At 45.5% G+C, this 23,258-nt stretch overlaps 1 protein-coding gene across 5 annotated transcripts; it reads left to right on the top strand.

The window, feature by feature from the left end:
• The first annotated feature begins 988 nt into the window (after positions 1 to 988).
• Positions 989 to 20,081, top strand: LOC118936119 (zinc finger protein 300-like). 5 transcript variants are annotated; one of them, XM_057487401.1, is made up of 6 exons: positions 989 to 1,141; positions 9,538 to 9,580; positions 11,582 to 11,636; positions 16,194 to 16,320; positions 16,606 to 16,701; positions 18,432 to 20,081. In XM_057487401.1, the coding sequence occupies exons 3-6, from the start codon at positions 11,625 to 11,627 to the stop codon at positions 19,520 to 19,522; spliced, it is 1,326 nt and encodes a 441-aa protein (XP_057343384.1). In that variant the 5' UTR covers positions 989 to 1,141; positions 9,538 to 9,580; positions 11,582 to 11,624; the 3' UTR covers positions 19,523 to 20,081. The 5 variants fall into 5 exon arrangements, with proteins under 5 accessions (XP_057343384.1, XP_036788855.2, XP_036788854.2 ...); XM_036932960.2 differs by lacking the exon at positions 11,582 to 11,636 and adding an exon at positions 5,433 to 5,557 and having other exon boundaries at positions 990 to 1,141; XM_036932959.2 differs by lacking the exon at positions 11,582 to 11,636 and having other exon boundaries at positions 990 to 1,141.
• The last annotated feature ends 3,177 nt before the right edge of the window (positions 20,082 to 23,258 follow it).

Here is a 23,258-nt window from a genome sequence, read left to right as displayed (position 1 = left end):
AGTATCTTATGTATAATTTCATGATCGCCTTATTCTAATATTTAGGCAGGGGTTTTTGAGTCCTGAGAATTATTTCAAGTGTTCTTCCAGAGTAAAAATACCGAGAAAGGTAGCCTCTGATTCCTCATTTGCGAAATCGGGATAATGGTACCTATTTTGGGAACTGCCGAGAGGGCTAAAAAACAGGCGTTTTTTCTCGGTGAAGTGCTGGACTCAGACCCCATCGGGTAGTAGACTCCGAGTCGAGGTACTCAGGGACGCCGCCGCAGCCAGGTCCCAGACAGACAGCCGAGGCTGGGGCAACCGTGACCCGATGACACAGTGGGAACCGGCAGCGACGTGGAAGATGACGAGGTCACCGACTGCCCGTGGGTCCATTGGGGCCACCGCAGGGGTCTCCTCCCGCTGGACCGGTCCACCACACAGGGCCACCCACCCACACCCGGTATCCCATGGCCGGAAATACCGCATGCCCAGCGGAAGCGCTTCGCTGCAGAGGCTGCCGGGAGTTGTAGTTCTGCCAGGTACAGGGGCGCTATGCTGTGCCAGCAGGTCTCCAAGTGCCATCCGCGCATTTCCGGACTCCAGGCTGGTCTCGCGGCTGCCAGCACCCTGGACCTGGCTGGCTCTGAGGCCCTGGGCTGCACCTCGGACACGTGGTCCGCTCCGCTCTCGGCCCTAGAGGGGGCATGTGTGGCAGATCCGTGGCTGCAGAGCCAGCGGCGCTGGGAGAGGGTGCTCCTCCGGGGTCCGGGTGGGTGGCTCCATCTGACGTCCACTGCGGAGGGTCCGGGTTCCTGTCTGGTTTGGGGCTGGGGATGTGGGCAGCCTGGGTCTCAATGCTTCTCCGTCCTCCCGCAGTTCAGCCTCATTGGAGCCCACCGTCCGCAGATGATAGATAGCACAGGGGACTCGGTGACTCATGGCCCTGGTGAGAGGAGAGCCAGCTCTTCCCCGAATGGTCATTCTCTTTCCCAACAGTGGATTTGTTCCGGTCTCTTGATTGGAGTTTCTTTACCCATCCAGGTTCCTGAACTCTGCTCCAGCAGCCAGGTCTTCTGTGGGCGAAGAGGGACAGCTGAGGAAGACCCCACCAATTTGGATGCTCATCAAGCCTGTAGACCCCACATTGCAACCAATGGTAGGCTATGAGCTGTGAGGGCAGTGAAGGAAGGATGTGAAATGATTGCTATTTCAGGAGTCTTCCGTGTCCGTCTTCATCCTACGAACTATGGAGTCTGGGTCAGGCACTGAGGAAGCCCAAGTCCCATCCTGGGCTGGGGTCCTATGAAGATGTGGGTTGCGTGAACAGATCAGGGCCGCCGAGGTGGGGGTGCCCTGATAATCATCTCTGGTGGATGAGTGGCCACCGGGAAGGAGGGCAGTTCCGATTGAGGATGGCGTGAGTAAAGGTCAGACTTAAAAATAAGATCTGCGCTGGTGAAAGGGGGCAAAAGGGTGTTCCAAGAGGAGAGAACAGTATTGCAAAGAGGCGTGCAGTGAGTGGGCTCTGCCGGATTTGACGCCGTGGAGAGCATCGGGGAGGCTGGAGGAGGTTGAGAGAGCAGATCAAGTGGGTCCCGTTGGTGCCCGACGTGTTTTAAGCAAGGCAGTGGCGCGGTTATATTTGTCTTTTGGTACCAGTAATGAGTAGAGGTGAGGGGATCTGAGCTGGAGGAGTGAGAAAGTGAGTAGGGGGATGTTCTGCTACAGATTAGTGAAGCTCCGTCCACGGGGCCCAGGTAAGGGGAAGTGGGGCAGTGTGAGCGCCTGTTTGCAGACCAATGGACTGGGACCGACAGACTGATGTCATAGTTAAGTCTTGATAAGGTCAAATGTATCCATTTTTTCCATTACGACTTGAATTTGGGTCTTCAACAATCCCTAATTCTTCTTTACTAGTATCAATTAGTAATATTAGAAAAACCCCAGTGTATAGCAAAGTAAAAAAAAGAAACCTTTGTACTTATCAAGATTGAGCAAAAATCGAAAATTTACTTTATTTGCTTCAGATTTTCTAAAGAACTAAACCCTGGAAATACTCCCTGGGGCCCTTTTATACCACTCCCTGCCCCCCAAATCCATTTTCCTTCCTCTCACTCAGGTAACAACTGGGATTTCTATGTATCCTTACTGTTTTTATTTACTTACTAGATATAAATGTCATCATAAACTATATGGTGTTTTTGCATGGTCATTACCTCTCCCTATATTTCTTTTGATTTGTCTTTTTCTTATTTTTAGTATTTTTTTCCCCATATATTCTAGATACAAATCCATTTCGGCTTATATACATTGCTGAACTTTAATAGAATTGGATTGGGCCTGGTGTTTCTCTGATGGGTATATTTTTGAGTATGGATCCGTTTCATTTAATGTTGAGTAGTTTATTCAGTTTTCTATTGCTTTGTCAATTTTAGCAATTTATATTTTTCTAGAAAATTGTCCTGATTAGTTTCACATTTATGGCATTAAATTATTTATAGTGATCTCATAAAGTAAAAATATCTGTACTACACCTGAAATTGTCTCCTTTTCCATGTTTAAAATTTTATTTTTGCTTTCTCTTGTTTTCCTGATCAATTGGACCTGAAGTTAGTCTATCTTACTTAAATGTAGTTTTAAATACAAACCAATTATGTCCTTTAGTCTTAATAAATCCTTTCCAAGAGTTGACTTTAGTTTTTGTTTGTTTGTTTGTTTGTTTTTTGGGCAGAACTTCCAACTTCAAAGTCATAGTAGTAATAATAAAAGTTTTATTAGTAGAAACAAAGAATTCCTGAATACCTTTCATCTAAACTTCCCAAATATTAACATTTTCTCACATTTGTGTAGGGGGTTGGAGGGATTTCAAGGCTGATTTAGGAAAAAGATGCCACCGGAGGTGACAGGAACTCACATAAGTTTTTATTAAAGCCTTTTTTATGCATGCACATTGGGGCGAGTCCCTTGCAGCATGATATCATCCGGAGGGTGGGGCCCGGGGGCCACTTCCCAGGACGGAGGAGGACAACTCCTCCGTATCTCTGGGTCAGGGACGCTTGGGGTCTTCATAGCCACACAGTTTATGTTATCCATGGTTACCAGAAGTTGGGTGTAGTTTCAGGGGGTAGGCAAAGCAAGCGGGTTCCAAATGACTAAAAATCTGCTTTTACTTGGGCTATCTTTAAAACAATTGCATGTGTTCACATTGGAGTATGGGGCTGTGGGTCTTTTGAGCCAACGGCAGCCTGCTGCGCAGAAATGAGCACCCCAGGGGTTACTCAGCAGAGGCCCTCTGGCTCGTTTTTTCTCTCAGTTTGCTTTTTCCTTCCTTAACTCCCTCTCCATTCATATGTGTGGGCAGATACTTCAATGTGCATTTCCCTAAGAGACATTTTGTCACACACCCACAGCAGAATGATCAAAATCAGGAAATTAGCATTAACACTACGTTTCTAACCCACGGATCTTACTCAGCTTTCACTGCTTGTCCCAATAGTTCCCTTTCTAACTAAAGGAAATCTCAGATCATATGTTGCTTGTTTCTCACCTCTCTTTTGTCTCCCTTACTCTGAAACAGTCCCCCAGTCTTTCATTGCCTGTAATCACATTGACCTTTTGGAAGACTACAGGCCAGTTATTTCGTAGAATGTTCCTCAATTTAGGTTTGATTCAGGTAATATATTTGTGGCAGGATTTATTTACCTGTGCCATTATTTCTTTGATTTCTTTTTAAATCTCTGCTCATACTTGTTTCTTTTATGTCGTTTGGGTTTCTTTTCTTTTTTTTTCTTTGTAAGCTATATCCTGCTTTGGATATCATTAATTTTCAGTTTTTATTTAATGTGGCTATAATTTTCCTCTTAAGTATGTGTTTGTAAATATCCACCAACTTTGATATGTAGTATTTTTGCAGTTGTTAGAAATATTTTTACACTCCTTTTATTATTTGGTTTTGAGAGTGGCAATTATGCAATCATGACCTCTAAAATATTTGTTAAAGTTTATTTTTTTAGCTTATTTGTCCATCTCTATAACTACCCGGATGTGCTTAAAAAAAGGGTATATTTTCTAATTATCGAGAACATTTTTCTGTCTTATCCAATAGATCAAGCTTTTACGTTGTTACTCATGTTATCTATTTTTACCATTCTTTTTGTATCCTAGATCTTCGTTTCTAAAAATGTACACTAGGATCTTTTCACTGTGATAGATGTGTCCGTTTCTCCTCATTGCGTCAGTGTTTCTTGTTCGTGCGTAAGAGCTGCCCACGCATCACGTACATGTTTTTACTAGCAGACCCTAGGATCTAGGTGGCCCTGGTCCTTGCTTTGTCTCTTTTCAATAGTTGGCCTTTCTTGGTTTTTGTTTATCTTGTGTTATTTTTAAATGAATGCTGAACATTGTGTGGGGGGCGGGGCAGAGACTTCTGGCTGTCGCTGTGTGTGGCGCCGGGAGGGCAGGAGGTTGGTGCGGTGACACCCGCGGGCGCGCGGCTGGGCTGACATCTGTTGCTATGGTTACCCCGGGCCGCCGGCCCTGCTCCATGCTTTGAATGGGCGGGCTGCACCCCGCTGCGCGGCGCTGACTCACCGTGTTGGCTGCCCCAGTGGTGGGGGGGCAGGGGCGCTTTCTTTCTCTCCGAGGAGGGCCCTGGGTCCCTGAGTCCCGTCAGTGGCTTTGCGGGGGGGCTGTCCCTCCCCCGGTGGTACGCGGCTCCGAGAGGCTGAGCCCAGCAACGGGCCTTGCCCCTCTTCTAGGGGAGAGGGCTTTTCCCCCTTGGCCCTGCCAGATGCCCGAGGTCTTCCTGCGCTCTGGGAGCAACAGCGTTTGCTGCTCTTTTCCAGCTGCACAGAAGGAAGAGAAATTTGTTCCTCAGAAGAGAAATTTCTGGAAAGATGGGGCTTCCCGTGATTCTCAGTATGGAAGCCACTCCCTTCTCCAGAACTTCACTGCCCAGGGAGTCTGTGTGGTCTCCTGCCCACCCCTAATCTTTCCTGCGAGCACCCAGGCCTGTCTTAGTCATCTGTGACTGTGTAACAAATTGCCATAGATTTAGAGAATTAAAGCAACTCGGGAGCTCCGGTTCTATGAGCCATAAGTCCAGGTGGCTGGTTCTGGGCTCCCGCTCTGGTCTCCCCAGGCTGAAGTCACAGCGTGGGGCGATGGGCCTCACCTGGGGCTCTGTGGAGCCTGTTCAGGCTCACGGGGGGATTGGGCGAGACAGTTTCTGGCAGCTTTAGGCCAGAGCCCCCAGCTCCTTGCCAACCGTTGGCTGAGGTCCTTGCTCGGCTCCCTCTCATGCCGTGTGTCCATTCTCAAAGCCAGAAATGCGGTGTGTGGGCTCTTCGTGGGTTTCCACTCTTTCTGACTCCCTTACCTGTTCCAGCCTGTTTCCACTCTTGTGGAGGTGTCACGGGAGACTCACCATGTGGTCTGTTTATTTCCAGGTGTTCTTAGTGTTTCTGCAAAGGCTTAGACTCAGACGGTAGCTGGGGCTCAGTCCTGTCTGCGCGCTCAAGCTCATTTCTACCCTCAGGGGGTCTCGGAGGCCAAGCTGAGCCTCCCACTGCTGGTGAGTTCTCAGCAGGAGGATGGAGCTTTGGCAATCTGAATTGGCCCAGTCCTCAAGTCTGGGCATGCCAGGAATAGAGTAATTCTTGTAAAGAAGGTGACCTGGGGAGAAGCAATCTACTTTGGGAAGAGGGACCCCTCTCTGAGGCCTCTCCATCGCTTAGGGCTGAAGCTGGAGGTCACAGTAGGAAGCAGCCCCCAAAGCAGTGTCCCTAAAATAGCCAAGGACCCGCTTGTCGGCAGAGTGGAGTTGGGTGATATCATCGAATCAGTGGGTTATCTAGGATTTGGTTTAGGGGAAGGTTTGCTAAGAGGAGAGGGGGATTCCTGCTGTAGGGTGTGAGGAGCATGGACTAGGAGGAAAGAGACACCCAGGATTCTCAGGAGGATGATCCCAAGTACCCAGACCTCTATGCTCTGATGCATTTACTCTCTCCTGTCTGTTTAGCTAGATCTTTAGCTCATTCATCCCACCACTGCCTCCATCCCTGACTTCTCATGATACGTAAAGCCCTTTTACATATCTAGTTTAGTTCAAGTCCTTTTACAATAATTTAGTTAAGACACAGAAGTTGCTTTCTTAATCTAAGAGTATTTCATTTTCCCTTCTCATGTTAAAGACAGCAGAAAATGGGCATGAGAGAGGTGTTCAGAGCCGCCCAGCTTTCTAGAGGCTGAGCCAGCACCGGCCCCAGGGCTCCTGTCCGCCAGGGGGGTCTTCCTCCTGGGTGCTACAGTTCACCGCTCAAACCCGCCCCTTGCTGCCTTCCACCCTTCAGAACTGGCAGGTTTCCTCTCCTCCAGGGGAAGGACTCTGACAGGAGGTCATGGAGAGAAAATCCAGTAAGATGATATATATATATTTTAATGAAATATTTCAATATTAAACAATGAGCACATGTTTATTATTTAAAAACTTAGAAAATGTCATATGTAAAAACAAACATCTTAGCATGCAAAGGTAACCACTGTTCACATATGGTGTGTTTTCTTCAGAGTGTTTTCATTCTATGTTTCTAAGAACCCATTCCACGTGCCGAAGGTGATATGCGCCAACAGGAAAGGGAGGAAAGGATCCCCACCTAGTGTTTTAGACCCATGCTGTTGGGTCTGCCTTCCTGTATGAGGTTCCCAGGCCTCACTAACAAAGTACCGTAACACAAGCTGAGTGGCTAAAGCCACAGAAATTTGATCTCTTACAGTTCTAGAAGCCGGAAGTCCGAGGTCAGGTGCGGGCAGGGTGGGTCCTTTTGAGGCTGGGAGGGAGGGTCCGCTGCCGGCTTCTCAGCTCCCGGAGGTTTGCTGGCAGCCCTTAGCATCCCTCGGTTTCTGCTGCATCACCCACCCTGATCTCTGCCTGCATCTTCACGAGCATTCTCCCTGTGTCTGTGTCCAGATTTTCCCTTTTCATAAGGACACAGTGCTGTTGAATTAGGGCCACCCCAAAGACCTCATTTTAATGCGGTCATTTGCAAAGACTCTAATTTCTAAATATGGTCACATTGTGAGACACTGAGGGCGAGGGCGCCAGCATATTTTTGGGGATTAACACAGTTCAACCCAGACCCTTTCCCTGGCAGGCTGCTATCTCAGGGAAAGCCCGAGTGGCACAGCCCCAAGAGTCATCATAAAGAATAGGCTCGCCTCACTGGCTGCGGTCTAATAACGTTTCACTCTCGCGACCCATTTTGAGTTTCTCCCAGTTCACAGATGAAGTTCTGTCTGCTCCTCGGCTCTTCCCTCTCCTCACTGGATTTCTCTTCCCCTCCAGGGTCAGGCTGTGAGGAGGGGGACATAGAGAAGAGTAGCAGAAATACCTCCTCACCTGGTACTGCTCACAGCTTCCCCCTCCCTGATGCAGGCTGCTCTCCATGAGGCAGGAGGCTGCAGGGCCTCTAACAGACACCTGTGCCAACCCCCCAGCTCCATGCTCCCACCTCCCAGGGCTGGCTTTCTTACCCTGGACAGGCAGCCTGTCTGATCAGTGTCCTTGCAATCACGGTCAAGCGTGCTCACTCTCCACTGGGATCCTGAAAACTCTTGCATCCTTGTTCTAACAAATGCAGGCGGTGCAGGTGGCTCCCTCTCTTGCCCCCCTCCTCACTTGGCCACCATGGTGGCCTTGGCCAGCCTTTAACTTCCAAACTCTTCAGCTGTGAGGCTGGCTTCTACTCTGGGTCCCTGTGTGCTCCCTGGCCTCACAGGGACTCTCTCATGCTCCCCTCTGCTGAATCACCACGTATCTAAGAGTTTGTGCCTGGGGGTGCAAAATGAGTGTACGCTTTCCACAAGCTCCCTCCAGTCTCCACGAATAGTTCTCATGGCCTGGGAGTGGAGCAGTCCCCAGTGGAGAGGGGAGAAACCCCCCCAGGCTCTCCTTCAGTGATTCCCTGTTCCCAAAGGAAGCTGTGCGGGGGTGTCTAGCAGCTCCTGCTTAGAATTTGGGGTCTGTTGGATTTAGCTACAGCTCCAGGGCACTTGGGAAAATCCCGTCCATCCCTCCCTTCCCGGTCTGTGGTCATACACTACTGGTATTGATGGAAGGGCTTTCCAGGCCAGGTATTTCTTCTGTAATATTTTAAGTTGGTTTGTAGCTCAGCATGCTTTAATTGTATCATAATTGATTAACCAATCTCTTATTTTTAAGCACTTAGGTAGTCCCCAATTTTTAAGCAACACCCTCAGAATTCTTAATGGAGTTTCCATAATTCTAGAGTTTTAGAGTCTCTGCAGAATTCTTGGATCAAACTCCAGTGTGTCTCTGTCCTGAGTAGGAACATACCTAAGACCAGCTTCGTGTCTGTTTAGGAGAGAGATAGGTGTGGGGTCCAGCTGATGGTTCCAGCCACAGTAAATTTGCTCCTGAACCTTCGTGTTCCTGTTCCCTGGGAAAATGAGGAAAGGAGGAGGAGGGCTCAGGAGAAGCCATCAGATCTTGTCTCGTATTTGGTAAGTGGCAGAGCCAGACCAGGACCGCTTCCTGGGCAGACAGCAGCTCAGCCAGCCAGGACAGCTCCTGATAAAAGTCACTGTTGACAAACCGCAACCACGAGAGAGAAGCAGGCCCCAGGTTCATAAGCTTCCTGTTGCCTTAGCTAAGCTCCATTTAATGGACTCCGCCTTCAAGAACCCATTGTAGGATTTTGCAGTGAATTTTCCTCAGCACCTGCCAGGGCAGGGCTGGTGATAGAAGTTTCGGGTTAGAAGGTTGGTAGGCTACAGGTGTCTTTAAAATAACCTTTTAAGAAATGATAATATATGAGATGCCTTTTTGTCATAGAAGAGCTTAGAAAATTGGAAAATTCATTTAAGTGCAAAGAAAAAAATTTTTAAATGGTCATTATCCAACTACCCCATGCTGATAACTACTATTACCTTTTTGTCTTACATCATTTCAGAGACTGAATGTGAGTGAGTATGAGTGAATGTGTGTGTGTGTGTGTTGGTCAAAGTTTTCAACTGCTCTCTTCAGTTATCAGTATGCTAGTGATAAGTAATTTTCTATGATTTTATTTTTGTTAGCTACATAGTATTTATTTTCCTTTGGGTGTAGATATTTATTCCCTTTGGATGTAGTGTATTTAACTGGTCCTCTGTAGTGAGAAATTTGGTTATTTCTATCTTTTTCAGAGTCTTTCCAAATTGTAATAAATATCTTGGCAGCTAAATCTTTGACTGAACTTCAGAATAAATTTCTATTAGTTATATTTCTGGGTAATGGTGGAGGGGCAGGTAGTGAATTGCACATTGGCTACTGAGATGGAGATGCATATATTCATTAAGTAGAGAAAGGAATCTGAGTTCAGCATTCACAGAGTTGGGTCCCCATCAAGTCCCGGCTGAGGGCTTTGCTCTGATGAGGGGCCCCTGGCAGAAGCCTCTCCTCCCCCGTGCATGGGGGTAGCAGCAGTGGGGTCCGAGGCTGGAGGCAGGCCTGGCCGCTCACGTCCCTCCCCTTTCCCCCAATTTCTGCCTCCACAGGTGTCTGCTTTTCCCAGACCAGCAGGGAAGAACCATGCACCAGGTGAGTGTGCAATTTCCTTATACTGTGCTCTTTTTTGCCAAGGTTTCAGGATCCTTACAAGAATGCCTCCTATAAAACAGAATGCAAACAGAAAGAGGATCAGTGAGACTGTGAAGAGCAGGAAGATCAAGGCCATGAGACAGGAGGTGGAGGAAGCACAGAGGCTGCTGGAGTTGCTAGCTGCCTTCTAAATCTAGGCCTGACACTTCCGGCCCTTTAAAAAGAGGTTGTATCCAGAGTGTGACTTGCAATGTCTGTCTGGGACAAACACGTCAACCTCACAGGGAAAGTAAAGTTTTTCTGGGTATCTCCGGGGTGACGTGGAGCCCCAGGCACCTGAACAAAGCAGCAGATCAGCAACTTGTTTCTTCCGTGTGAACAGTGGGTATGATGTCAGTGCAGAATTCTGTTGTTTGGGGAATCAGGATGCTCAGGCCTTGCTGTGGTTCACACTGGCCTGTGTAACGGGCTGCACTAGCTCAGGGAATGAACAAATAGCATGTTCTTCAAGTTACTTTTCAAGATGATTTTTGACACAGATGGAGACCAAACAGCTCCAAGTGTCAGTCTCTGCAGGGGTGTGGAAAGGGGGTAGTTCTTGCTCTGCAGGCCTTTCTTCTGAGTCTGAAGGGACAGCCTCCTTCCCTCTCCTCAGGACTGAGCCCTCGCCCGCCGGCCCTCTGCCTCCTTTGCACCTTTTCTCACTGGGTCACCATTACCTTTGTCAGACCTTAGTGACATTGCTTTCCATCAGCTGGTCCATATGCACAGATCCCTCTACTCCTAAAGGGCCTCTCTCTTTGCCCTGAGCTCTAGGGATGCATGAACAGGAAGTGCGCTGTTCAGAATCCTTGAAGTTACAAGAGCTGGAAACCCAGGTGGAACTAGATTGGGACAAACCCAGAAACCAGGCAGCACCCAGAGCTGTGGGAAGAGCAGGTCTGCAGCCAGGACTCAAGACAGTTCCACACCATGCATCTTTCTTGTCCCTTGGCCCTGTTTCTGTGACTTTCTTCTCTCATGCTGACTTCATCCACGTGATGGAGATAGGATGACTGTCAGCTCCCATGCCTCACCCTTACAAGTTTTGCCGTGGAAAGGGACCAAGGCTCCGTTCCTAGAACCAGTTTGCAAGATCTTTGGTGAGGTTCCATTGGTCCAGCTTAGTTCAGGCTTAGGCTTGGGGGCTGGTGCTGTGGTGGGGTGCTCCCAGGAGCAAGTGCCTGGGAGAGGGGGCTGGGAGTTGGTCCCAGAGGAGGACAGGCCTGGTGGACAATGGTTACAGCTGTCCACTCCAAGAAGAAGAACATTGACAGGTTCTTGCTTCTAGCTCAGGGACCTGTCTTGACAGGAGTGTCTTTGCTTAATAAAGCCAGGACTCTGTGGACGTTTGATGCCAGAAATGTCTGGGCACAGGACCAGTATGAGAGATTGAGAGCAAGGTGGTGACTCCACAGCCTTCTCAGAGGAGAGAGCTGGCCCTGGCCCCTCCGACTTGTATGTGAGGCCGGTTTCATTCAGTGTCTTGGGGCAGGTGTGGGGAACCTCCCTGCTAGGGCTCCCTGCAATACAGTTGCTGACAGTAATGCAGCTCCTGTTGAGCATGTATATGCTGGTCTCTTGTTTCTCATACATGATTTCATGAATAAACCTGTCAGATGGCTATTATCAGCCCCTTGTTTTACAGAAAAGCTGGAGATATTAAACACATTGCCTGAGATCTTACATTTCTGATGTGAAGTTGGGATTTGAGTGTAGACAGACAGATGTAGAACTGGGCCCGTAATGATTGAACTAAACTGTGGTTCTATCAATACCAGATCCCCAGCAAAGGAGCCCAGTGGTGTTCATGCCGTCTAGACCTGCCCTGTCCAGTATGGTAGCCATTGGCCATGGGCCGATGCTGAGCACCCGAAGTATGGTTAACGTTTTAATAGACATTTAAATGCTAAAATAACCCGAGCAAATATTTTTCCATTAAACACTTTATTGTTTTTATAGGACTACATTTCACTAAAGTGAAATTGGAAATACAGTGTCTGAAATGAAGTGTAGTGTAAGTGGAAAATACACACCAGGTTTTGAAGATGTGCTATAAAAATAGAATGAATATATCACTGATTTAAAAATAATGATTATATGTTGAAATGATAATATTTTGGATGTATTTGGTTAAGATACTAAATTCACTTTCTTTAACTTTAAAAAATGTGATTACTAGAAAAATTAATTTTTTTTAGCCGCTTTATTGAGGTATGATTGACATGAAAAAATCTACATATTTAAGGTCCAGCCATACCTCGTTCTATTGCACTTTGCAGATATTGCATTTTTTACAAATTGAAGTTTTGTGGCAACCCTGAATCAAGCAAGTCTGTTGGTGACATTTTCCCACTATTTGCTCACTTTGTGCCTCTGTGTCACATTTTGGTAATCCTCGTGATACTTCACACTTTCTCATTATTACTGTATTTTGTGTGGTGCCTGTGATCAGTGATCAGGGCTTGCTGAGAGCTCAGATAATGGTGAGCTTCTTTTAGATACAATGCTGCACACTTAATAGACTACAGTGTAGTGTAAAGGTAACTTTTATATGCACTGGGAAACCAAAAAATTTACTTGACTCGCTTTATTGCACTATTCGCTTTATTGCAGTGGTCTGGGATCAAACCCGCACAATTTCCAAAGTGTGCCCATATATATAGCCTGATGAATTTAGAGATGAAATCTTCACCACGATCAAGGTCTTAAACTTATCCGTCACCTCCACAAGTGTCCTCCCACCACCCTTCTTAAATATATGTATGTAATATACATTTAATATATAGTGTATATGTATCATTTATATATATTTGTCGTAAGAGTGTTTAATATAACGTCTACCCTCTTAGCAAACTTTTAAGCATACCATGCAGTGTTAACTATAGGCATCAAGCTGTACAGCAGACCTCCAGGACTTGTTCATCTTCCATACCTGGAACTTTGACCCCTCTGACCAACATCATCCTATTGTCCACCTCCTCCCAGCCCCTGGTAACCACCATGCTACTCTTTAGTTCTATGAGTTTGTTTTAGATTCCTCATGAAAGTGGGATCATGTAATATTTGTCCTTCTGTGTCTGGCTTATTTCACTGAGCATTGTGTCCTCCAGGTCCATTCATGTTTGTTGCAAATTTCATTCTTGTGGCTAATGTTCCCTGTGTGTATATATCACATTTTCTTCATCCATTGATGGACACGTAGGTTGTTTCCATCTCTCGGCTATTGTGAATAATGTTGCAAGGAACATGGTTGTACAGATATTTCTTTGAGATCCTGCACTCAGTAAGATCACATCATCTGCAAACAGAGATACATTTACTTCTTCCTGATTATGATGCCTTCTATTTCTTCTTATTGCCTAATTGCTCTGGCTGGACTTCCAATACTGTGTTGAATAGGAGAGGCAAGAATGGGCATCCTTGCCTTGTTCCAGGCCTTAGAGAGAAAGCTTTAAGCTTTACACATTGAAAGCTGTGGGCTTTTTATAAATGCCCTTTATTGTGTTGAGGTAAATTCCTACTACACCTAATTTGTTGAGTTTTTATCATGAAAAGGTATTGAACTTTGTCAAATGCTTTTAATGCATTTGTTGAGATGATTATGTGATTTTTATCTATTCTGTTAATGTGGTGTATCACATTGATTTTTGGTTGTTGAACCATCCTTGCATCCCAGGGATAAATCCTATTTTAATGTGCTGAGGGTTTTTGCATCTGTGTTTATTGGGATATTGGCCTGTAGTTTTCTTTTCTTGTGGTGTCTTTGTCTGGTTTTGGTATCAGGGTGATGCTGGCCTTGTAGATTGAGTTTGGAAGTGTCCCCTCTTCTTTTATTTTTTTTGAAAGAGTTTAAGAAAGATTGGTATTAATTCTTCAAATTTTTGGTAGAATTAATTCATGAAGGTGCTGGGCATTTCTTGATTGGAAATTTTTTGGTTACTTTTTCATTCTCTTTGTGCCTGGTCTATTCAGGCTTTCTATTTCTTCTTGATTGAGTATTGGTAGGTTGTATTTTATTTTAGGATGTATCAGTTTCTTCTAAGTTGTCTAATTTGTTGGCTTGTAATTATTCATAATGGCCCTTTTTAATTCTTTTTATTTCTGTGACATTTCTGATTTTATTTATTTCAATCTTCTCTCTTTTTTTCTTAGCCTACCTAAGGGTTTGTTGATTTTATCTTCTCAGAAAACCAACTCTCAGTTTTGTTGATTCTTTTATATTATTTTTCTATTCTGTATTTCATTTATATCTACACTAATCCTTATTATTTCCTCTCCTGCTAATTTGGGCTTAGTTTGCTCTTTTTTTTAGAAGTGCAGTTAGGTTGTTGAGATCTTCTTTTTTTCTGTAGGTGTTTTTGCTATAAACTTCCCTCTTAGTACTGCTTTGGCTGCATCTTGTAAGTTTTGGTTTGTTGTGGGTTTTGTTTTTCTTTGTCTTAGGTATTTTATAATTTTCTTTTTTATTTCTTCATTGACCCAGTGGTGTTTAAAAGTGGTTGTTTGACTTCCACATACTTTTTTAATTTTCCTGTTTTCTTTCTATTATTGATTTCTGGTTTTCCATTGTGATCAGAAAAGATACTTGGAATGATTTCAGTCTTTTTAAATTTGTTAAGATTTGTTTTGTGACTTGGCATATGATCCATTCCAGAGATTGTTCTGCATGCTCTTGAGAAGAATGAGTATTATGCTGCTCTTGGGTGGAATATTGTGTATTATATTTTAGGGCTATTTGATCTATAGTATTGTTCAGTTCTGCTGTTTCTGTATTGATTTTCTGTCTGGCTGATCTATCCATTATCAAGAGCAGGGTTTTGATTCTCCTACTATGTATTGCTATCTATTCTCCTCTCTGATCTGTCAGTGTTTGCTTTGTGTATTTAGGTGCTTTGATGGTGAGTGCATATATATTTATAATTGTTACATTTTCCTGTTAAGTGGAACCTTGACTTTCTTTGTCTCTTGTGACAGGTTCTGACTTAAAGTCTATTTTGTCTGATAAAAGTATAGCCATACCAGCTCTCTTTTGATTATCATTTGCATGGACTATCTTTCTCCACCCCTTCATTTTCATCCCATCTGTGTCCTTAAATCTAGAGTGAATCTCTTGTAGACAGCATACAATTGGATCTTGTTTTTTATCCATTTGGCTATATTATTTGTTTTATTTTGGGGAGTTTAGTTCATTTACATTTAAAGTAATTATTGATAGGCATGGACTAACTGTTGCCATTTTGTTGTTTTCTGTTTTGTAGTTCTTTTGTTCCTCTCTTGTCTTTATTGTAGTTTGAGGGTTTTTTTGTAGAGATATGGTTTGATTCTTTTCTCTTTGTATTTGGGTCTATGTGGGTGGTTTCCATGAAGCTTGCATGTAATATTTTATATTTACAACATCCTATTTTCACCTGATAACAACTAAGCTTCAATCACATACAGAAACTACATTTTTACCTCCCCCAACACACACATCATTTATGACAGATTTTACTTCCTTTTATATTGTATTTCCATAAATGAATCTGTCATTATAGTTAATCTTATATTTGTCTTTTAACTTCTACACTGGTGTTAAAAATTATTTACACCAACATTACAGTATTACAACATTCTGTATACATTAAACTTTTTATTTTGGTCCTTAATTCATTCAGAGAGAGAGAGAGAAGATAAGAGAGTAGGGAAAGGAGAGCCAATCCCTGTCCTGTGCATGTGGAATCTCTGATTTCCTCTTGATACTGCCTTAATTTTGACCATATCTCATGTCAGTGATTGCACCTGAATTTTACTTATTCCCTCCCAGTGATGCCACCTTTCCTCTATATCAGACCATCTTTTGTAGCTTCTGTCCTTAAATACTGTGATGGAGCGCCCATTGCCTGTAGGGAGAACCCTTCATTTGTCCTATGGTCTGGTCTCTGTCTCGCTCTCACACGCATGCATGTGCACACACACACACACCCCTTATAATCTATACTGTCATTCCCAACTATTTGCAGTTACCTGATTTTTCTGGGACTCCATGCCTTTGCACATGCCATGCCTCACGATGGGACTCTCCTTCAGACATCAGAACACCATTTCTCTTTCGAGAGTCTGCTCAAGCACAAATGAGGCTTACCTTGGCATTGAGGCGTTAAGTTTGACTGCTCTCTTCTTTGTGTCTGTTCTGTGCTGAAATGTACTTCCATCACAGCCTTAGGTGTAATCATATGACACAGAAGTCTTTTATGTTAATCTCACTCCACCAGACCGTAAACACCTTTAGAACAGGAGTGGTGTTGCATTAAGCTTTCAACCCCAAGCACCAGGAATGCCAGTAACATACTGAATCCTCAGTAGATGCTTGCTCACTGAATGAATGAATGAGATCCAGAAGTGAGATCTTTCCTAATGATCTTTTTTTCTCTCTCTCTCCCACAAAATGTATGAAGTTAAGGGCATGCTAAGCTTCCTATGTAGCTTAACATGGGGAAACCTGACCTCCGAAGGTGGTAAGACCCACCTCCTCTGCACATTTGCCACAGTACCCTGCCAAGCCCCCAGATTAATCGGGGATGTGCTGTTCCAGGGGTCATTGTCATTCAGAGACGTGGCCGTGGGCTTCACCCGTGAGGAATGGCAGCGGCTGGATCCGACGCAGAGGACCCTGTACCGAGATGTGATGCTGGAGAACTACAGCCACCTGGTCTCCGTGGGTGAGGAAGGCTTCCCGGGTTCCCCAGTGATGTCTAAGCCCCTACTTTTCTCTGTTATGTAGAACCTCTTGTGTATGTACTGAAAGTGTTTGCCATTTGGGTTTCCATCATCAGCAGGTTTTGCTCTGGTCTCATAGGACAATGTGACTGTGGAGTCACCTCCCAAGTGAAATACCTATTATTTGGCCAAGATAGAGACATGTTCATTGTGCAGCCTGAACCTTCTGCTTCCTTTGAAGGCCCAGGTGGCTCAGCATAAATCCTGCAACTATTTCTCGTGAACAGGGTGTCAAGTCACCAAACCAGCTGTGATCTCCAGGTTGGAGCAGGGGCAAGAACCATGGATGGGGGAGGAAGAAATCCTCAGATGGAGCTTTCCAGGTGAGAGAGAACCCGCTTGCAGGGGGACAGTAGACATAAGGTTCCAGGATGTCACAAAGCAGAACCTTGGGTGTTTTTGGTGTCAGGCAACTGTTTTTAAAAGCCTTGGATCTGTGGGGACAGTTGGCCTGGGGCCCAGATGATTCCTGCCGCCTGCACATATTCACATCACTACATGAATTACTCCCCTTTTCCTGGGTTTTAGAAAAAGACATGTTCTATTTTTACTTATCCGTTTATTCTCTCCTACCATCCCCATCTAAGACCTTCCTTGCTCAGTCTTTCTCTAGAATCTTCAGTCTTACACTTTCCCCCATGGTTATGAAATAGGCTTTCTCATGCTTTTAGAGATTTGTCGATTTGCCCTGTTTTAAAATAACGGTATTATCTTGCGCCACCCACTTTTATTTCAGTTGTCTTTTCTTTCTTTCACTATGAAATGTCTTTAAAAGTTTGCTACCTTTTCTATGATTTTAAATTCTTCTTCTTCAAACCATGTAATATGGACCCATTTTGCCTGATAGGTTTTCACTGAAGCATTTCCCCCATCCCTGCAGACAAGAGCCTTTATTTTATTCATCCTTATTTCTGTGGGATGCGCATAGTGGATGCTGAGTCCTTCTTCCTTCTAGGACAAGGATCCTTGATTGCTTTTACTTGGGGGCACTCTTGCTTAATCAGGGGTACACACCAGAACCACTTGGGCAGCTTTAGAAATAAAATACCCTCCTGGCTGGATCCCAACCAAGACAGTCGTGATGGGGAAGATCAGTAGGCATTGGTTTTGTCTCTCGAAATTCAGCAATGAGGCTCAGGGACCTTAAACATTCTAAACAAAGGCGCGCTGTGGTCCTGTTGGGTAGAGGTGTCCGAGGATTTGGTAGTCAGCCAGGTTTGGTACCGAGGAGCCATGACTGCTGAAAATGGTCATTCAAGCAGTTCTGATTGACACAGCAGGGAAGGTTCCTGGGGCAAGGATGGCCTGCATTCCAGGCCAGGGGACTGCTCCTGTGTCCTTGTCCTGGACTTTGGAAAGGGTGTGTAGGCCCACGTGAGAATAAATCACTGTGGAAAGGACCTTTGGCTCTAAGACAATTCCTTTAGCAACAAGGGGCTCGATGCTTTGATAAAGTCATTTTGGTGTGCTGAACAAGGGGAGCTTAGGGCGGGGAGGACCCAGGAAATGCAGGTCAGCAAGTAGCCTGTTTGTGGCCAGGGCTAAAGTGAGGAGAACTCAAACACAGTTTCACTTCTTTCAACCTAGTCCTTTGCTTGTATCTCCTCAACCCTCTATTCTCTTGATTCCTCCAGAAACCCTAACCTTTCTTTCTTCAGTCACTGCTCAGTGTCCCTAAATATGCTCATCACCTGACGGGCTCTCCTGCCGTGTCTTCAGCACATCAGCGCCTGGACTCCGTCCCCTCTCATGTCTTCTCTCTCACTCACTTTTACCCGTGTGTGTTTCCACCTTCTTCCCAATTTACCGTGTCAAACTTGTTATCAACAAACTACTTATATTCATTGTCAATGTTGCATCCCTATTTTCAGGGTCTCATTTTTTCCCTTTGAAAAGCCAAGGGGCTAGAAAGTGTTTGTAGCAGGACCAGGGTTAAGCTGGGCAGTGAGGTTTGTGACTGCAGTTAATCCTCTTTCCAGTCATTTCTGAACTAATTTAGTTCTGTGATCTGATCCTAGAAGATTAACAAGTTTGTGTCCTATTGTTTTCCTAGAGGTTTTGCAGGTCAACACCCAAGCAGCCAGACAACAGGAACACCCAGACAAACCTTTGAGGCAAGTTGCATTCCTAGAGAAGAAGGAATTCACCAACCCAGGGTGCTGGGAACATAATACAGTTGGAAAAAGCACCTGTCAGAACACAAACCTTGTTCCCTCAGGACGGCAGGTCCATCGGTGTGACTCCTGTGGGACGCGTTTGCAGTGTGACACAGACTTTAGTCCTAATGCGTATCTTGCCAGAAGGAGATTTGAGTGTGATGGACGGGGGAACTTATTCCTTTATTCCAAGCTTGAAACTCCACCTTCTGGGGTTTATCTACGTGAATGTAGCCAATGTAGAAAAGTGTTTAGCTGTAGCCAAGCCTTTAATGCTGATCAGGGAGCTGACAGGGGTGAGAAGCCCCATGCATGTACCAAATGTGGGAAAGGCTTTAACCACAAATCAGAACTCATTACACACGAGAGAGTCCACAGGGGTGAGAAATCCTTCAGAAGAGGTGAACGGTGGGGTGGCCTGCGGGACAAGGATTACCTCAGTGGACGTCAGGGAAACCGCACAAAAGAGCAGCCCGGTGGGAAGGGCAGTTGTGGTAAAACCCTCGCCCAAAAGACAAGCCTGTCCATTCCTGAGGCAGCTCTTGCTGGAGAGAAGCCTTACAAGTGTTCAGAGTGTGAGAAAACCTTCTCGCACAGGTCCCGCCTCATGGAACACCACAGATCTCACACAGGGGAGAAACCCTATGGCTGCAAAGAATGTGGGAAATCTTTCTCCAGGAAGTCCTGCCTCATTATCCATTATAGAATCCACACCGGGGAGAAGCCCTACGGGTGCAGCGAGTGCGGGAAGGCCTTTTTCCAGAAGTCACACCTCATCCTCCATCAGAGGACGCACACTGGGGAGAAGCCCTACAGGTGCAGCGAGTGTGGGAAGGCCTTCTCCCAGAACTCATGCCTTATCATTCACAAGAGGACCCACATGGGGAGGAAGCCCTATGAGTGCTCCGACTGCGGGAAGACCTTCTCCCAGAAGGCCAACCTCATCAGACACCACAGAATTCACACCAGGGAAAAGCTCTATGGGTGAAATGAGAGGAAAGATTTCATCCAGAAGCCACAGCATGTCTAGGAATGAAAACCTCTGGATATTCTGAATGTGGAAAATCCTTCAGCAAGAAGCCCAGGGCCACTGGACACAGAGATTCATACTAAGGTGAAATCTTACCAGTTTGGAGAATTGGGAGAACTTTGTTCTCTTAAGTCTGGTGGTAGAATTGTTGATGATGCCCTAGAATGATATATTTTTATAGTCTATACTTAATTATAAAGTGTATCTGTCCAAAGGAACTGTCGATATTAAGCTTTAAATATGTGAATAAGTTTACCTCATCGAGACAACAAATCTAATAAGCATCAGAACAATCCTGTGATTTCACTGGGGTTCTGTCGCTGAGGATGCTACATGAAATGAATTTCATTAATTTTTTTAGCTGCCTTGGTAATTGAACATAACTGTGAACTTGTAGACAAACACATCCTAAAATACAGAATGACATCCACACTAAACCATACTCTGTCTTGTAATATGCATTATTATTGGAACAATATGAACTTATTATTAAACCAGAAGTCCATATATCATATCACATACCATTGTCTTTTTGTTTGTCTGCATGTGTTCCAGAACCCCCTGGATCTGGAAACCAACAATTTCATCTCATCTTCTGATACCTCTCAATCGACTTGTCTGTAAGTTTTGTTTTATGTTAAATGTTAAACATGGCAGACTGTCTAAAGTGAAAAACATTCCACTGAAAACAACTAGAAATGATGAACAGTAACAGGTAATGTTCTTTTAAATGCATAATTTGGCTTGCAAGAAAACAAATGAAGTTTCCAGGTGCCAGCTGGGTAGAGGGAACTTAAACCCAGAAATCAGTTTCTGTGTTGATGCTGTAGTTGCCCTGTGGGTTTGATTTGGTTTACCCAGAAGCTTGGGTTTCAGGACTATAGGAGCTTGAGAAACAAGGCCTTGGCCTCCACACAAGGTAGAGAGTTGGCACTGAAGTAACTTACAAATTCAGAAACTCCAAAAGGTAAACAGTGGGCTGGAGAAAAATCTCACTGGCACAGGAAATTTATGGGTCTCTTGTTGGGCTGTGCTGGAGAAAAGAGTTCACCCCGATGAGTTATGAGTCCTCATGACTAACATCTCAGAGGAGTTAGAGTTTGGAATTCGGCCTATTCATGTCTCAGTTCAAAAACTGAACAATTCACATAGAAATTTGTCCTGGTCTTTGAAACAACTTACAGGAACAAACAAAATATTTTGAGGGTGAAGGAAGACACCCTCAACCCCTGTTTGTCAGGACTCTGACAAGCCCACGCTGAGTTCCTGATCCAGAATTACAAAATGTGGGGAGCCAGTCCATAATGGAAGCAGACATTTTAACGAAGAGCTCTAAGTATTTTAGGTACTAGAAAAATTACTGTAGGTAATTCCACAAAAATACTTAAAAAAAAATCTTTCTTTCTTAACAACAACAAAAAACTGGTTTTACTTGGAAAGAACCACATAGAATATCTAGAGATGAAAAATATAGTTATTGAAATTTAAAGCTTGACGTTAAAATACTTGGTGATCAGGTCAAATGGTATATTATACTCAGCTGAAGAGAGAGCAGAGAGGAAAATAGTGCTAAGCAGATTCATAGAATTAGGTGTACAGAGAGATGGAAACTGTGGAGGGATGGGTGAGAGACAAAAGATTAAAATGAAAAGAGCAAACAGGAGTTCCTAAAGGACAAAATATAGGACAGGGAAGAAAAGCATTCAAAGATATGGCTCAGATTCTGACAAAAGATGTGTTAATAGACTTAAACTGAACAATATATGCCTAGCTGGATGTCTTGCCAATGGGTTTCTGCCCTGGGCAAGTTTGCTATGAATTCCGTGTGACCAAAGAAATGATAATAAAATGTTCTTGGGATGAAAGGATTATTCCCAACTTTATCCCACAGTGGCAGGTCAATCAATAAAAACCCATTCACTTAGAGCGAGTTTGCATGCAGCAAGCTGGTCTCTGTCTCTAGGCCTCTCTGCCCGCACAGCTGTCCCAATCTCTGTCCTCGGCGCTGCCACCACTCTGGCCTCTCCTCTGCTCTCCTGCAGCCTTGCAGCTGTGTCACCATGTCACCCAGAGCACTGGGCAGAGCTCTTTATATAGAGTCAATAGCAACTTATTGCCCACATGTGTGTAGTGAGCTAGCCAACCAGGGCCAGGTGAGAATCCTGGCCACAGGAACTTTCATTTTATCCACATTGGATACATAAATTTTTTTCACATCTAGCTATAGATATGTGGAGAGTTTAGTTAACTACTCCACGGTACTGCTGCCTCTATACCTGTTTTGTCTGACCATTGACCTGCAGGGACCTGAAGCTGACACCAGCCCCTGGTGCAAGTTCAGGCCCTAGACAGCAGCCACAGAACTGCAAGCAAACATAAGCTCCCGATGTGCCTTCTCCAGGGTCCCTGTGCTAGAGCCTCCCCTACCTCCCAGCACCCGAATGCCTTATCTGCCCCTTAGCTAAGCCCCCATGGCGTTTACCAAAAACCTGCTCTTTTGGTTTGATTGACCAGTCTGGCCCTAGCCAGGAGCCCTAAAGCATTCCTCGCAAGGACCCTAATATATGCATGTGCCCCAAGTCCAATCTCTGCGCTCTGCCTCAACTTCCCTGTGGGGCCCCTCCAGGCCAGCTGTACTATGTCTAGGCCCTGTGAGTAACAAACTTCTCCATCTCAATTTATTTTGTGTGTTGTCAAACCTTCTCACTATCTGGCACCTGTGTTCCACTTAACAAATGTTAATTTAACAAAGTCATGACAATTGGCCACAGTAATGGGATGGTAGAGTTCAGTTTGCAACTCATCACGGTAATGCCTTTCAGCTGCAAGTGGCTGGCTGCCGGGCTCCCGGGTGGGGGCTTCTTTTCGGGGGCCCCCAGCACTTACTGGTGTTGGTGGACACTGGTTTGCAATAGGGCTACTGCCTAACAGAACACTGCCACTCTTTCCTTCCCTGAGTGCAAGCTCTGAAAGAAGCACCCAGTCCCTGGGCCCTGGAGCACCGCCCATGGGAGCTTGACCGAGGGCCTGTGGGGCCACCCTCTGCCTGTTAACACTCCACAGCGGGTGACTCTCCCAGAGGTTAGATGTCAGGGGTGTGTTTTTCCACTGCAAGCACCAGCCCAGGTGGCAGCTGCCAGAATTGGCCACTGCTGCTCTTAGAAGGAGGACAGGGAGGCTCCCCTGGCCACTGTGCTGTGGGTGCCACACTTGGGACTCCCAAGTCCCAGCTGGAGCTGCAGGGATACCTCGCTTGGGGAAGGCATGGCTCCCCAAAATGCAGTGGGGGCCTGCAGTCCCCCTGTCACTACACACCTTGCTGCTGGTACTTCTCAAACCCAACCCCATCAGATAGTGTGGGTCCCATCTCTGGCACATGGTGGAGGAAGCCTTATGGCATGATGCGATGGTCTGAGCACCTGGTGCCAGTGCCACCTGCAACACCTAGAGAGCTAACAAGCTCCCAGCTAAATGGAAAGCCAGTGGAAGCACCTGGGGGTGCTCAGGGCTACAGGCACAGACATGCTCTGGGGAACTGGGGGCCAGCCCAGCAACCCTGCTGCCACTGCCCTAGCGAAGCAACCCTAATGCTGGCAAGGTGGCCTGGGACACCAGGAGAGGGAAGTGGTCGCCTACCTGTCTGGCTGCCAGGTGCCCACCACATATCTTTCCACTAACAATCTGTAAGATCAAA

This window comes from Manis pentadactyla, chromosome 10 (genome assembly GCF_030020395.1).
Source record: "Manis pentadactyla isolate mManPen7 chromosome 10, mManPen7.hap1, whole genome shotgun sequence".
Classification (NCBI taxonomy): domain Eukaryota; kingdom Metazoa; phylum Chordata; class Mammalia; order Pholidota; family Manidae; genus Manis; species Manis pentadactyla.
The sequence above is the reverse complement of the archived record's forward strand: the minus strand, read 5'-3'. Positions and strand labels throughout refer to the sequence as shown.

What these genes read in the sequence shown, in the direction of transcription:
- LOC118936119 (XM_036932957.2), top strand. Translation starts at nt 16,047, where the DNA reads ATGTATGAAGTTAAGGGCATGCTAAGCTTCCTATGTAGCTTAACATGG. An exon ending in CAGCCACCTGGTCTCCGTGG is followed by an intron (nt 16,321 to 16,605) that starts GTGAGGAAGGCT and finishes TCTCGTGAACAG; the next exon opens with GGTGTCAAGTCACCAAACCA. An exon ending in CCTCAGATGGAGCTTTCCAG is followed by an intron (nt 16,702 to 18,431) that starts GTGAGAGAGAAC and finishes TTGTTTTCCTAG; the next exon opens with AGGTTTTGCAGGTCAACACC.